The sequence below is a fragment of the Macaca nemestrina genome, chromosome 1 (assembly GCF_043159975.1).
Source record: "Macaca nemestrina isolate mMacNem1 chromosome 1, mMacNem.hap1, whole genome shotgun sequence".
Lineage (NCBI taxonomy): Eukaryota > Metazoa > Chordata > Mammalia > Primates > Cercopithecidae > Macaca > Macaca nemestrina.
Genome location: NC_092125.1, coordinates 202,983,994 through 203,000,248, shown reverse-complemented (window position 1 = coordinate 203,000,248; position 16,255 = coordinate 202,983,994). Strand labels below are relative to the sequence as shown.

At 38.7% G+C, this 16,255-nt stretch overlaps 1 protein-coding gene across 25 annotated transcripts in view; it reads right to left on the bottom strand.

Moving 5' to 3' along the window:
• The window catches only part of LOC105494601 (pumilio RNA binding family member 1), a 136,820-nt gene that overhangs the window by 41,796 nt on the left and 78,769 nt on the right, over positions 1 to 16,255 (bottom strand). For 8 of the 25 annotated variants that reach the window (XM_024796819.2, XM_024796820.2, XM_024796808.2 and 5 more), the window contains 4 exons: positions 15,393 to 15,464; positions 8,373 to 8,466; positions 7,121 to 7,237; positions 1,772 to 1,923 (listed from right to left, as the gene is read on the bottom strand). In XM_024796819.2, coding sequence (XP_024652587.1) covers positions 1,772 to 1,923; positions 7,121 to 7,237; positions 8,373 to 8,466; positions 15,393 to 15,464 — 435 coding nt within the window. The remainder of the gene's footprint in view (positions 1 to 1,771; positions 1,924 to 7,120; positions 7,238 to 8,372; positions 8,467 to 15,392; positions 15,465 to 16,255) is intronic. The other 17 variants (XM_024796823.2, XM_024796815.2, XM_024796816.2 and 14 more) reach the window with 5 other exon arrangements.

The following is a 16,255-nucleotide window of genomic DNA, read 5'->3' as shown; positions in this document are numbered from 1 at the left end:
GCCTGGCCAATGTGGTGAAACTCCGTCTCTACCAAAAACACAAAAATTAGCCAGGCGTGGTGGTGCATGCCTGTAATCCCAGCTACTTGGGAGGTTGAGGCAGGAGAATCGTCTGAACCTTGGAGGCAGAGGTTGCAGTGAGCCAAGATGGCACCACTGCACTCCAGCCTGGGTGACAAAAGCAAAACTCCGTCTCAAAAGAAATTTATTTTAACAGATCACTCATTCTGCCAACAAATTCTTTACTGAATTTCCTTATATATGGTACGAGAATGGCATCTGCTGCCAAGAAAATAATTTCATAGTGTCCAAATAACAGGCAGAATTTCAAGACCTGTTCTTCTTTCTTTCTATAATTGTGTGGAATCTTAAAAAAAAAAAAAAAAATTAAACATACACCCACTGAGTAAGACTGATGTCAAGCAAAAAATTCTTGTTTGGATCATATAATATATTCATATATCAGCAGGGTGTTTTGTCTCAAATGACAGCTTTTATCTGACAATGCATATCGAAGCCTAAAAGGTGATTTCATTTGCTCCAGAAAAATTCCATTACTAGGAATTTTTTCCAAGGATAAACTTATGTAAAGGACGTTAATCAGTCTCATTTAAAACACCAAAATACTGATATAAATGAAATATCAAATATAACAGACTAAAGTATCCTTTGATGGATTTAAATGTACCTAGTAAAAATGTCATTTAAAAGAACACAAAATAACATAGTAAAGTATGAAATCAGAATGGAAAACCACGTGGACAGAATGACAATTTTGTAAAATATTAAATAGTAAGGCTAAAATAACAGATACCAAACATATTAGCAGTGGTTTTTTGACATAAGGATTTAAGGTAATTTTTTTGTTTCAAGTTTTCTAGTTTACCACAGTTTCTATCAATAAAGAGGTGTTATTGGCCAGGCGTGGTGGCTCACGCATGCAATCCCAGCACTTTGGGAGGCCCAGGCGGGTGGATCATGAGGTCAGGAGTTTGAGACCAGCCTGACCAACATGGTGAAATCCCGTCTCTACTAAAAAGAAAATTAGCTGGGCATGGTGGAGTGCGCCTATAATCCCAGTTACTCAGGAGGCGAAGGCAAGAGAATTGCTTAAAGCCAGGATGCGGAGACTGCAGTGAGCCGAGATTGCACCACAGCATTCCAGCCTGGGCAACAGAGTGAGACTCTCTCTCAAAAAAAAAAAAAAAAAAAAAAAGAGGTGTTATTCTAGCAATCAAGGAGGAAATGACCTGTGTAAAAAAAAAAAAAAGAAAGAAAGATGTAGTTTTGCAGTTTACTGTCCTTTCTCAACTCAAATAAAAAGCTAACACAGATATGACAGGTTTAAGATTTACATCTAATCCAATAAGTACTATAAATAAGCAGTCTAAAAATCTAGTACCCCTGCTTTGGTGTCAAGCCCCTTGAAAAACCCTGAAATGATCTGAAAGTGGTGCTTGGCAAGCCACTACAGTATGGCAGAACAAAATTTTACTATAACTTTGAAGATCCACTTTGCCACTTGCAGCTAAGCAATTTCCCTGTAGGTGAATTGATGAGTATCATTACCCCACCTAGGTACAATAGTGTCTAACATATAAAAGACATTCCATAAGAGTCGTTAAATCTGAGCCTGAACTCAGACACATACACACACACAAGAGGAAATTCATGCATTCACAGTGCTTTTCTATTAGGCGCAATATCACCTATTAATTACCCACAATACTACAATTCCCACTTAGAAGAGGTAAATTTTGTCTACATTTACCTGCTGCTGTCCTTGCTGAGCCTGTGGGGTGGTCTGTTGATTAGCTGAATTAGTTGCTGCGGCGGCAGCAGCAGCTTGCTGCTGGAAAAGACTGGCAGGGTAGACTCCCCAGGGAGTAACTCCATAATACTGGTGAGGGACCACAGCTGGGCCTAAAAATAGCAAAGGAAAGGTAAAGAAAGTCTGAACTACTGAGGCTCATCTCAGGCTTTCCAAAGATTACATCTGACTCAACAGATCCTACTGTAAAATATTAACTTAAAAGTATATATTGATTTATGCTAGCTAATCATTAACTCTTTTTAAAGAACAGTAAACATTAGATGAGATCCTTACACCAGTCTTCTAATATAATCCAGGCCTAGAGGAAGAAGCAATGAGGAATGAAACATCAGAAAACTAAAAGGGGGAATCACTGATAGAAGGGGTTCGATTTAAGAACAGATGGAGGATGTAGGATAGACAGAGACAATATCTGTTGGTAGAAGGGAGTAAATGGAGGGTCTGTGTGCTTAAAGTGATGGAATAGAACAAAAGACTAGGTTGTATCCCAGGTTCAACGGTAAGAATGGCACCTAAGGTGATTTAATAGAGTGCTGGTGTTTCATTAACTCTAGAAAAATGAACATCTATCAGTCTGCCAACAAAACCCAGACACTCAACTGAACCTCCACTGCAACTTCAAAGTTTTTTTTTTCTTTTTTTTGAGACAGGGTCTCTTGTCTGTCATGCAGGTTGGAATGCAATGAAGCAATCTCAGCTCACTGCAACCTCAACCTCCTGGGCTTAAGTGATCCTCCCACTTCAGCCTCCCTAATACCTGGGATTACAGACGCATGCTACCATACCTGGCTATTTTTTTTTTTTTTTTTTTGGTAGAGGTCTATGTTGTCCAGGCTGGTGTCAAACTCCTGGGCTGAAGTGATCCACCCGCCTTGGCCTCCCATATTGCTGGGACTATAGGCTTGAGCCACCAGGCCTGGCCCCTATTTCTACTTTTAAAGTCACAAAGGCATTCAACACAACTACATTCAGACATTGCTGTGAAATTTTAAATTTAAGTCAACATTGAACACAAACAGAAACAAAAAATACAACACCTTGACTTGTTACAGACCTGCTAAGAACCTTAAACAAAATTAAGCATTCTCTGTAACCCCAGCACTATGGGAGGCCAATGTGGGAGGATCACTTTGAGGTCAGGAGTTCGAGACCTGGTGAAACCCCATCTCTACTTTAAAAAAAAAAAAATACAAAAAATTAGCTGGACGTGGTGGTAGATGCCTGTAATCCCAGCTACTGGGAAGGCTGAGACAGGAGAACTGCTTGAACCCAGGAGGCAGAGGTTGAAGTGAGCCAAGATTGCACCACTGCACTCCAGCCTGGGCAACAGAGCAAAGAGTATGTCTCCAAAAAAAAAAAAAAAAAAGCATTCTGCTTTAATCCAAATTATCTGTTCATTTTCTCTGGCAACAAAGTACAGTTGCAGTTGGCCACATAAAGGAGACAACAGAGATGTAACAAAGTTATGCAGATAACAACTTAAGTGTGGCAGAAATCTAATCATAGAATTCTATGACGAAGCTGGTGGCAAGAAACACCAAAGACACATTTGCTAACCAAGAAATGGGCTCAAAGCCAATTCTTCAAATCTGCTGAAACGTATCTCCAAGTTGAACTTCCTTAAAGCACAGAGTTAAATACTTCCAACTTTATTCATTAACAATAACCAAGCCTTACACTGAAGTTCTAAAGAGCTGTTTCAAATATTACAGCTACTCTGATGCAACAGCTAATTCTGGAGAAACACATACTTCATTAAGCCAAAATAAATAGATACATATTCTTGTTTCCCCCATTTTAAGCTTCTAAAACACAAATAAGTCAAACTGTACCATTGCCCAATATAAATATGTTTTGATATTTCTAATTTGGTGTTTTCTATACCTGTGGGCTTAGAAAAGATTAAGAAGCTCCATTTACAAGCAAGGGTGCACACTGAAACACTATAGCTGGGCACAGAATAAAGGTGCTGCTAAGAAAAGCTGTTACAGTATGAAGTATTTTACTATAATAAGGAAAGAGGTTAAAACATTTTTAATTTGTCAGAAACTGAACAGCCTAAAAGCCATGTATGTATTCAAGTTAAAAAAAAAAAAAAAAGAGTGATAGAGCCTCATACTCATCTCATAAGTGTTTATAAAGCAGGGTGGTCTTGGGCAGTTAAAGAAAAAAATAAGAAAAAACACAAAAAAAGACCCTAAGTGTACCTTAGTTTCCTCACCTGTAAAAATGGGTAAACAGGTAGAGTGTTCCTTAACCAAAGTGCTTGGGACCAGAAGTGTTACAGATTTCAGACTGTAGACTATTTGTGTATGCAAGAGTTACCTTGGGGATGTGACCCAAGTCTAAACACAAAGTTCATTTATGTTTCATATATGCCTTATACACATAGCCTGGGAGTAATTCTACTTTTCCGCTGGGGATGCTGAATAAATGAACTGTGTGTTACGTGCCTGTGGTTTTGACTATGACCCATTACATGAGGTCAAGGTCAAGTGTGGAATTTTCCACTTGTGGTGTCATGTTAGTATTCAAAAAGATTTTTAATTTTCAGATTAGGGATGCTCAACCTGTAATAGATGTTGGGGGTACAGCCGTGTCTACCTTGAACGAGTGGTTGCAACCTGCAATGATAGTCCCAACACTCTCCCAAAAGCCAACAAAAGAGAACCTTTACTGGGCGAGGACTGCTATTACCATTAACATTTGCATTATTCTCTAAATTTTCTCAACTGGCATTTCTACTACTATACTGTGGTCACATGGCCTAAGGTTAAATTTAGGAAAACATCCCAGGGCAAATCAACTGAGCTTGGCACATCAGGCACCCTCTAAGAATACACATATTCATAGTTTGAACAGTTAACATTTCCTGTTATTTGTGAAAGTATTAACTCATTTTCACCCTGGCTCAACTGACAAATACAAAAAACAAGATTCTCACCACCAAAATACCATCTCAGTGACAGCAGCAGTGTCAACCCTAAGATCAGTTCTTTGTTTCAAATAACATAAATTAGTAGAGGAAAAGAATTCTAAAGAAAGTACAGAAAAGACAATTCAAGACAGCACAGGCATTCTATATACTATAGTGAAGCATAGGCATGGGCTTTGAAGTTAAACCTGGTTCAAACTCCAACTCTACAACATTTAAATTGTGTGACTTCAAATGAGACAGCTCTCTAGGTTGGGCACAGTGGCTCACACCTGTAATCCCAGCACTCTGGGAGGCCAAGGCGGGTGGATCACTTGAAGTCAGGAGTTTGAGACCAGCCTGGCCAACATGGCGAAACCCCATCTCTACTAAAAATACAAAAATTAGCCAGGCATGGTGGCGGGCACCTGTAGTTCCAGCTATTCAGGAGGTTGAGGTGGGAGAATCACTTGAACCCAAGAGGCAGAGATTGCAGTGAGCCGAGATCGCACCACTGAACAAAAGCAAGACTCAGTCCCCCCAAAAAAACAAAACAAAACAAAAAAACAGAAAACAAAAAAACATAACTAACAAGGCAGCTGTCTGATCCACAAATTTCTAATCTCTAAAATCATCATCTGACAAATCATATGAAAGAAAAGCATTCAGGACAATGCCTGAGAAAAATTATGTATTAATAAATATTAATGATGGTTAGCACAGATCATTCTCCTACGAAGAGCTTTCGTTTTCCCCAAAAAGGGGGTGACCACGGACAGACAGATGACCCTATGTTAACTATGTTCCTATCATAACCATGCCAAAATGTAAACAATTTTTTAAAAAATCTAAGAAATGCTAGGCTACATTTAAGTTCATAATTGCAAATTATATGCTACATAATAAGAAATAAAATTTCAAAGCAATATTTAGTCATGGTTAACCTGACTTGGAGGGATCTTCCCCCAACAAATATCTAAACTGGAAGACACTGTGTTTGTTCTAATGCTGAATTCAATCCATCATACATTTATGGCCCCACTATGGTGACGGTAACTGTGCAACACAGAGTCAAATAACAAAGATGCCTGTCTTTTAAACATCTAGTCTCAAGGGAAAGAAAAAACACTCATAGGCTGGGCACAGTGGTTCACACCTGGAATGCCAGTACTTTGAGAGGCCAAGGGAGGAGGATTGCTTGAGCCCAGCAGTTTGACACAACACCAGCCCAGGCAACACTGGCGAGACCACCCCATCTCTACAAAAAAATTTAACAATTAGCTAAGTGTGGTGGTGCACACTAGTACCCCTAGCTACTCAGGAGGCTGAGGCAGGAGGATCCAGTGAGCCCAGGAATTCAAGGTTACAGTGAACTGTATTCACGCCACTGCATTCCATCCTCGGCAACAGAGTGAGATCCTGTCTCAAAAAAAAAAAAAAAGAGAGAGAGAGAGAGAGAGAGAGAGAAAAACTCATGTATACATCCCACAAGCAAATAAAAACAGTGCAGTAAGTAGCCAGCTAGGGCACTTCACAGGCAAACAATGGGAAAAAGAGCTTACTACAGAAGACCACAGTGTCCAATGACAGGGGCCTAAACCAATGCAGTATCTTCAGCAAACTAAAATCAGATCTGTATTGCTACAATGTATGGTGTCAGCCAATGGCAGTCAACTAGGAAGGGAACTGGGTGGTACACATGTAGAGACCTGTATGAGGCATGGTGATAGAGCCCTATATGCTCTGGGTCCCAACCCTAGTTAATCCACAGAATTATCTGGAAGCTCCTTAAAAATACTGATTTCAAGGAACAAAACACCACCACCCCCACCCTGACTCCAAGTAAGTTGTAATGATCAGCCATGTTTGGTAATAACTGTAGTATGCCATATTAGGGTAGAAAAAAGGGAAATCAATAAAAGGTTTAAGCAGAAAGATGATGAGGTAAGATCTAAGTCTGAAATCATTTTCTTGAACAATTTAGAGGGGAAAAGGAAGTGAGAAAGGCAAGGAAATTAGAAATTTCCACATTAGAGACCAATAAAAGTACCTGAACTATATGATAGACTAGAGGTGGTAGGAGATCTAGGCAAGGGGAGAAATTCCCAAAATATAAATGAGCATCTGGTGGCTCCATGGATCAAAAATACATATGCAAGCGGTAGGTGATTAATTTGCCTTTGAACATTTTCAAGTCTGAGGGGCCTATGATACTGCTATGGAGAGATATTAAGCTGGTAGGTAAATGGCACTGAAAATCTGGATGATCTCCACTGGAGACACAGATTTGGGAAAGAGTATAAAGAATGCAAGCCCATCTCAAATGACTTTTCAGCAGGTGAGAAAATCCCTCATGCAGCAGAATGTCTCACCTAGTGTCGCTGCTGCAGCCAATCCAGCTGTGTAGGGGTCCGTCCCTGGGGGAGCAGCGCTGATGATGTATGGATTGGGGACAAACGCAGCGGGAGCTAAACCTGCTGAAAACATACCTGTCAGTAAAAACAAACTTGACTAAAACTGCAGCCCTATCAAATACCTACACAGTTTGGCTATTCACTTCAGGCTGTAGATAAGGAAAAAAATGAAAAAAGAGAAGACGGGACAGGTTGAGGGTAAAGAGAAATTTTAAAAAGATAACTGCTATACTAAAGATTATAATGAAATGTTTATAGAGTTAAATTTTACCTTTGGTAAAGAAATACTTAAAACTGTATATACAGTTTTAAATTCAGCATACTTTCTAAAAGATTATTAAAATTATAACAGCCTACAATAGAACAATTTTAAAGACTTATATTAAAATGGGATGAAGTATTTCTACTTAAAATAATTTTACAAACAGTTTTCATGAAATAAAATCTATGGGTATTTATAAAGATTACCATCTACAACTATACATTATCAGACCCAAGGACTTTATGCCTGGACTTTATTTATTTAGGTTGGAAGTAAGTATATTCTTCTATAGCCTATCACATTCAAGATTAGCTATCTCCTTTCTACTCAATCATGCCATTTTGACATATTAAAAAAAAAAATTCTACTTCTACTTGTTTACACTTAATGCACTCTATATCTAAGAGACCTTAAGAAGGTCCAGGGGGGAAGAAACATCTAGGCAGTACAATGAAAACATCGCTCAAAACTTTAACTAAACTTACAGGAAAAGGGCAAAGCTACTTTAAAACCAGTAATTATACGAGAATACTTTTAAATTTTTTCAATGCATACTGACTGGAAAATGGATTTATACTGTTTTGCTAATAAAATGAGAGGCTGATAGTCTATAGAACCACAACTTATTTAATCAATGTCATCCAAATCTTACCAAAAGAGCTAATGGTAGTCACCAATCGCTATTGTGATAAATACTTTAAATCCTGAAACAGCTGAGGTAGGGCAATGGGTGAACACTGAAGAAATCTTATGATGTGGGTCTATAAGCAATGTCAAAACTAATGTGGCTAGAGAGACAACTGGACAAAAGGAAGAGGCCACTTACTCTGTCTGAGGGATTCGTCTGAACTTTTAGAATCAGTTTAAATTACTGGGTTTCACAGCAACCAGTTATCCTAAAATGGCGGCCACACCTATCATGAAAGAGCTATGGGCTTAAGGACTTACCGATGTGCGGCTGATGAGCAGCTGCCAGTGCATACTGCTGCTGCTGAGCAGCTGTCAACTGCTGGACAGCAAGCGCATTAGGTCTTTGGAACAGCTGAGGCAAGAGGAAAAACACGGTGTGGTTAGGGAAACTGTCTTACAAAATCATTTAAAAACCTCTCTGACTAAAAATTTTAATAAACACTTGTTTAGGCATGATACTTTAACAACAACAAATGTTCTCATACTCTACTTCATTCCCATGGGATTAAAATGTTTCATAGTTCTATTCTCCCTGTCTCTCTTTCTTTACTTCAATTTGCTGTGCCCTGGTTCCATGAGCTGCCCACTTCACAGATTATATGTCCCCTGAACCACAAACACACTCTCTCTCTCTCACACACACACACACACACACATATATGAGATATCTATATAGATATCGATACAGATACAGATATCTCATATATGTGCATGCAAAAGCCCTAAAGCTTATCAGGTCTACAGGTCTTGCCTGATCTAAGGCAAAGTTAAAAATTAGACAACTGATTTGCCACATTGCCCCTAGTGCTGAATCTCCTTTCAAGAGCCCACAAATAACTGAATTAATCCTCACCTACTCACATTTTGGAGAAGAATATGAAAAGTGTTCACTTCATCCTCCGAGCTGTCTCATTCCCAAAATGGTATTGAATAACTTCCTCAACTAGTAGCTTAGCCTAATGAGTAAATTAGACATCTGCCCAACTTTCGGGAGCTCCAGAGTCTTCTGGGATATTATTCTTTGTATATTGAAAATAAAACAGCAGAAAACAGCAGCTACTAACAAAATTTGGATTATGAGCTCACACCTAGCATACTTCTTAATTCTAAAGAAAAGAAAGCTCAAAGGCCTTAACAACACTAAGAATGTCTTATGATTAATACAAAATCATTCATTCACTCATTAATTCAACAAATATTTATGAAACAAATGATACCTGCCAGGCACTGTGCAAGGAACTAGGGATACAACTAGTGAATGAAACAATACATAATCCTGCCCTGATGGAGATTACATTTTAGTATGAATAGTATTGGAACAAAGAAAAAGGATGCCAGTAACCTGATTTGTGGTTCACCTAAACGGGCCTCCTTCCAAGGAGTCACACTGAAGACTTCAATGATTGCTAAAATCAGACTGAAAGCACTTACTGAAGGGACCTCCCTGGATAGGACCTTCAACCTACCTGCTCTTCCTACAGGATTTTTCAACAGCTCAGCTGACATTGCTGGATGATGTATAACAGACACCATGGATCTTGAATTACAGATGTCCTCATAAAGAGACCTGATTGTTTCAGACATTAGGAGATAATGTCATTCTACCAACTCAGCTTAATCACTGTCATGACTGGACTTACTCTTATCTTAGGTGATGGAGAGATTTTATCCTGAGATTTGGCTACTCTCTACACCTCAAACATGAGGAGGCTAATTTTAGATTAAAATAAAACAAAAAGTGAATACTTTGAAGGTACTGGCCAATTTCACCTGTTAGCTCTCTAGTCTTAGTCTCTGCTTTTGGAGTATGAATGTCAAAAGTAACCATGCACAGATTTCAAAAATACTTTTTTTTTTTTCCCCCCAAAAGTTAAAGAAAAACTTCAGTGTGATGCTGGTAAAAAGGAAACAGTATTACTAAATATCAAGTCTTAAAAAGAAATAGGGGAAATGAATCTACTGACAGACATTATCAAAACATTTGTCCTCCAGGAAGGGAGCCAGTCAAGACTATTTGGTAACAGTGTGCTTGTGATTTCTCCAAGTTGGTTTCACATTTCTGTCTTACTAAAGATGTGCTCACACAGTATTCCCTCCAACAGGAGGCAGTCCACCCAAGAGGGGCAGCCAGGAGTGGGAAAATAAGTAAAACAGTAGAAAGTTACTTTTAAATTATTTCCAAGGTTGTGAAAACATCTCATAGTTCCACTAAATATGTACTGTCTCTTCAATGAGTTTCTGGAATTTTCTTGACCTAAAACCTTTTGCAATATTTAACATATCAGGCACTGCTTGTGCTAGCTTCTTCTCTCTACCCTTCTTCGCCCTACTGAAAACAAAAGAATTCATTTCATTCAACAGACGTTTTTTGAGCACCTATTATTAGGTAGGTGCTGTGACATGGAACTGGGGAAATAAAGACAGAATGCTCAGAACACAACTCTTAAGGGTATCTCGATTTATTAACCAAAAACAGTAGTCCACTGCCATTCCATCTGACTTAACCTCACTGCATATATTTTTGTTTGTTTGAATAGTCGAAGTCTTACTCTGTCTGTCACCCAGGCTTAAATGCAGTGACATAATCATGGCTCACTATAGCCACAAACCCCTGGGCTCAAGCAATCCTCTTGCCTCAGCCTCCAAGTAGCTGCACGTGCCACCACGCCTGGCCATTTTTTTTTTTTTTTTTTTTTTTTAACTTTTTTGTAGAGATGAAGTTGCTCAGGCTGGTCTGGAACTCCTGGGCTCAAATGATCCTTCCACTTTGGCCTCCCAAAGGGCTGAAATTACAGGTGTGAGCCACCACACCTGGGCTATATATTTTTTAAATATTACATGTAAGTCATTTTATGTATGTGTACTGTATCTGTAAATATACATGGAAATACATGGCATGTGGGAATACCACAAAAGTAATCATTCCACGTAACATTAGCTTGTGGTTGGTTTTCATCATATTAAAACATTTTGAAAGCAGGAACTACTTTTAACTAAAAGTAAACAAGCCTTACAAGAGACCCCATACAGCCTATGTTTGAGAGCTGATTAATATCTTAGTAATTATGGTGAATAGAAAAGGATTTTCTTGAGACCATTTTGCAGTAAACAACTTAACAAAAGTAAATTGTACATCTATAGCAGACAGATTTGATTACAGAATAGATTACAGCAATTTTGGTACATTCTCTTTATGTAAATGGTGCAATATTAACTGGAAATACAGAGTATTCAAAACAAATTGGGTAATTGGCAAGTGACAGATTCCAAAGGATCCTGAAAAACTCACATAAATGCCATCTGCGGGGCGAAGCATTGAGCTCTACTAACATTTTCATGTTTTTCACAAAGCAGGCGAATATTCCATAACTGAGAAACAAAATACTGTGAGAGTTGGGGGAAATGCTTAAAGGTCAGTATAATGATAAATGTGAAGCTGTTAATTATAATTCACTTGGGTAGATTTCACAAGTTGTTCAAGAGTCTGAATGCTGGGGAAAATGGATCATCTACTTCAAGCATATCAAGGTTCCTAATAAATACTGAAGGCATAGTTTAAGAAGTAGACAAGCTGGTTTGCCTCCTTTCTCTGTCACTTACTATATTAAAAATACTCTATAGGGCTCTTATTCCAGAAAGGAATCCAGGCAGCCAAAAACACCCAATATAGTGACTGACATGTAGTTGGCATCTTATAAAAGACAGCTACTACTATTATTACTGTTGTTGTTATCGACAGCAGTTGCTAACATAAAAAATTATGGCGTTTTCTAAATCTGGAGGAGTAATGTCTAAATAAGGAGTCAGTAAATGCAAAAGACTACTCAGCCCCACTCCCCTGCCGGCCACAATAAAATGTACTGCCAGCCCTGACATTTTTTTTTTTTTTTTTTTTTTTTTTAACCAGTTTGAGACTATATACATAGCAGACAAGGGTTAAGAGCACTGACTCTGGAGCCAGACAGCCTTGGTTTCTATCTTAGCTCACCAGTGACTTGCTATGTCACCTCTGGCAAATTGTTTAATCTCTCTGTGCCTCATTCTCCTCTTCTCTTTAATATGATGATAAAGATATATGTAACACGGCAGGTTGCTGTGGGGATTAAAATTAACACATGTAAAGTATTTATAAAAGTCCTTTATGTGTGATGTTCTTTCTGATGAATGGGGAGGGCACCCCCAACAGACTCAGCCCTTCTGAGAGTCACCCTTTACAGTTCCTTCCCAGAGCCAGGCAGCCCAAGCAGACCAAGAGCAGAGGGCGGGACTCCTCCTAGTCTGTATTAAGAGTCAAAATTGGCCAGGCACAGTGGCTCACACCTTTAAAGCTAGCACTCTGGGAGGCCGAGGCAGGTGGATCACCTGAAGTCAGAAGTTCGAGACCAGTCTGACCAATATGGAGAAACCCCATCTCTACTAAAAATACAAAATTAGCCGGGAGTGGTGGTGCACACCTGTAATCCCAGAATTACACCTGTAATTCCCCCAATCCGGAGGCTGAGGCAGAAGAATCGCTTGAACCTGGGAGGTGGAGGCTGAGGTAAGCCGAGATCACCATTGCACTCCAGCCTAAGCAACAAGAATGAAACCCCGTCTCAAAAAAAAAAAAAAAAAAGGAGTCAAAATCTCACTGCACCAGGACCACCAGCTGCTATCAGTGGGTCACAAAGATAACAGTAAAGAAAGAAAACCATTTTTGTTTTAATGGATGAGTGCTTTCTGCATTATACTACTTTAAGAAAAAGCTATGTAGTTGAATTTGAAGGTGAGACAACTCCACCTATTAGAAGGCTCTGCGTTTCTAAAACAAAGTCCAAAGGAAACGGCCTGAGGCTAGAAACCAAAATAATAGCTATTTGCATTGCTTGTATTAGATGACCTTCAAACAAGTCCCTAAACTTCACTGTTTTTTCTTTTTTCTTTCTTTTTTTTTTTTTTGAGACAGACAGAGTCTCGCTCTGTCCCTGAGGCTGGAGTGCAGTAGTGCGATCTTGGCTCACCGCAACCTCCGCCTCCCGGGTTCAAGCGATTCTCCTGTCTGAGCCTCTAGAGTAGGTGGGATTACAGGCTTGTGCCACCACACCTGGCTAATTTTTGTATTTTTACTAGAGATGGGGTTTCACCATGTTGGCCAGGTTGATCTCAAACTCCTGACCTTGGGTGATCCGCCAGCCTCAGCCTCCCAAAAGTGTTGGGATTACAGGCATGAGCCACCGTGCTTGGCCTCTTATGTCTAAAAATAAAATAGCTGCCCTACCTCATGGGGTTGTTTTCAGAGTTCACAGAGAAAATCCCTTCAAGACAGTAAAAGCACTATATCAATGATGGGATTCTAAAATTTTAAGAAAAAGGTTTATTTTGGAGTCATTCCTCGGCTTATGAAATTTGTGAAATCTTATTACTGTTTGAAGCTTCTAGATCAAAGCCCAGTTTATACCAGGTTATTTGAACTACTACAATGATCAATTAATGATTACAATGATTTTTGGTAGGCGCATACAAATTAAACTATGTTGCTAAACTAAAAAAAAATCATCATCATCATCTTCATCATCATCATCGTGCATTTCTTTGGCAGATAAAGAATCTGATTCCAAAACAAATGAGGTCCTAGGGAAAAACAAAACACATCCCTCCACTAAGTATATTAATACCTTTTGAGAAAAACTTCACCATAAGTAAAATTTGAACAAAGTCAAATAACAATAGAGGTAAGCTTCAACTGATCAATTACTAGTCACTCTTTGTCAGTTAACTATACACATGACACTTGATAGAATAATCATTTGTAAATTAATAGTTGAGCCTATTAAATACCTACATCGAAAGTATATACACACTTGGCCTCACGAGAATGACATTTAATCACACTGTCAAACTTTTAACAACACATGCCGATTTCCACTCCCCTCTGACTGTAGTCGTGCAGGAATGAATACCACACTTCAACTTTCATTTTCAGAATCTGAATCTTTGTTAAAATTCATGCTTAACAGATGACAGTTTTGGTACAACAGTGTCCAATTTTGTAAAACATACTACATTAGGCTATTTTTAGATTAACTGAACTCTAAATAAAGAACATCAACAATACAATTAATTAATTCTACACTGATATAATCCTGGCTTTGGTTTGTGCCATGTTTGTAATATAATACAACCTGGTAACAATTTTTTTTTTTAAGACGGAGTCTCACTCTGTCGCCCAGGGTGGAGCGTGGTGGCATGATCTCAGCTCGCTGCAACCTCCGCCTCCCGGGTTCAGGCTATTCTCCTGCCTCAGCCTCCCAAGTAGCTGGGCGTGCTACTTTTTGTATTTTTACACGCCCGGCTAATTTTTGTATTTTTAGTAGAGAGGGGGTTTCACCATATTGGCCAGGTTGCTCTCGAGCTCCTGACCTCGTGATCTGCCTGCCTCAGCCTCCCAAAGTGCTGAGATTACAGGTGTGAGCCACTGTGCCTGGCCAAAACCTAGTAATAATTTTCTAAACTGCATTTAAGGAAAGAAACAGGCAACTGTATAGCATTTTGTAAAAAATAAATACTGCTCCAACATCGCAGTACAAAATGGTATGAACACATTATGCATGAACTGCTCACAGCTGTTTTCCAGGATTAAGAAGACAATGAAGTGAATTTGAGACAAAGGAAGAACACTTCAGAAATAACGAGCATTTCAAGCTGACAAAATACTCCAAATCAGAGGTTCTGAACCCAAGGTATTTGTACTCGGGTGGGTAATACTGCATCTTTATCTCATGCACATCCACCTGAAATTTAGCATGTTCTTCAATTAAGATTGTAGACAACAAACTACATTAACTTTAGCAATACACCTGTGACATTATCACAAACAGAACTCAAATATATGTTCATGTTACTTTACAGTTGTTAGAGATATTTCAAAATCTTGCTCATGCTCATTATGACAGCTAGTACATCTACTTCTATTTCATGCATCATATCATAAATAAATACATAATTAACTTTGTTTTTAAATACGACAGCTATTTTTATACCACTGGTTTCCTTTGTAATCCTGCTTTATACATTTTAAACATTATTCTGAGAAGTAGTCCACATGGTTCACCTATTAAAGAAGTTCATGGCACACACAAAAACAAACAAAAAAGAATTAGAAACTCCCGCTCTTATAAATAAACCTTAAAAGGGTTAAATTCAGAGTGATTAACAGTGACCAGACAACCAACTAACTAATCAAAATCCTGTGTCACAGCTAACAAGAACTAAGTTTGCAATGAATTAAATGAAAATTACCTTTTCCCTATTTGCAGGCTGCTCCATGTCATCTATCTCATTACAGGCTGGTAATAAGTTTGATGAAACCAGCTTATTACACCAAATCAAAGCCAAGATTGAAAGAAAATAGAAGAAAAGAGGGAATTACTTATTTTGCCAACCTCCAAACCAGATTCCTATTCTAAAAAATCACAAATAAAGCAAATCTACCATTTGCAGCAAACAACTCTAAACCAAGAAAAATGATCACCTTTGTTGCTTATTTCAGAAAGCCAAGATAAAAAGAGCAGAATGTACAGAAAAATATGTACTGCACTAGATCTCTGGTTCAATCCTCACAATCAGCAGTACCGTCTGAGACTTCCAGCTGGTTCTCAAGGCGTCCAGGACCTGGACTCAATTTTCAAAGGCACCTGTACCTCCTTGTCCTCTTCTACCCTCAACTTCTACTCCCTTCAGCATAGGCCCACACCGTGGTCATTCCCAGCTCCACACCTCTGCTCTGACCTGCAACAAAATGTATTCTACCTGTCCTTCAAGTCAGTTGCATGCAACCTTTGTCCTCACTGAGCCCTCCCCTTGTCTGATAGGATTCAGAATCCACCAATTTAGTGCTTAGTTCCCCAAATGTTCCACTACTATTTCATTCAGAACCTAAGGTTCCTAGAAGAACACAACAGTCAACAGTTAACTGAATAATAAGAGTAAGAGAACGTCTCAAACTGCTGCTAAACTCACATTAACCACAAAAAAACTAAACTAAAACAATTAAGTCATTCCTCCTTTAAAGTGTCTTTTCATTTCCTATAGTGAATACAGCATAAGACTCACAACACCATCTCTTCAACCTCTCTAGTTATTTTTCTTCAACCTAAACCACC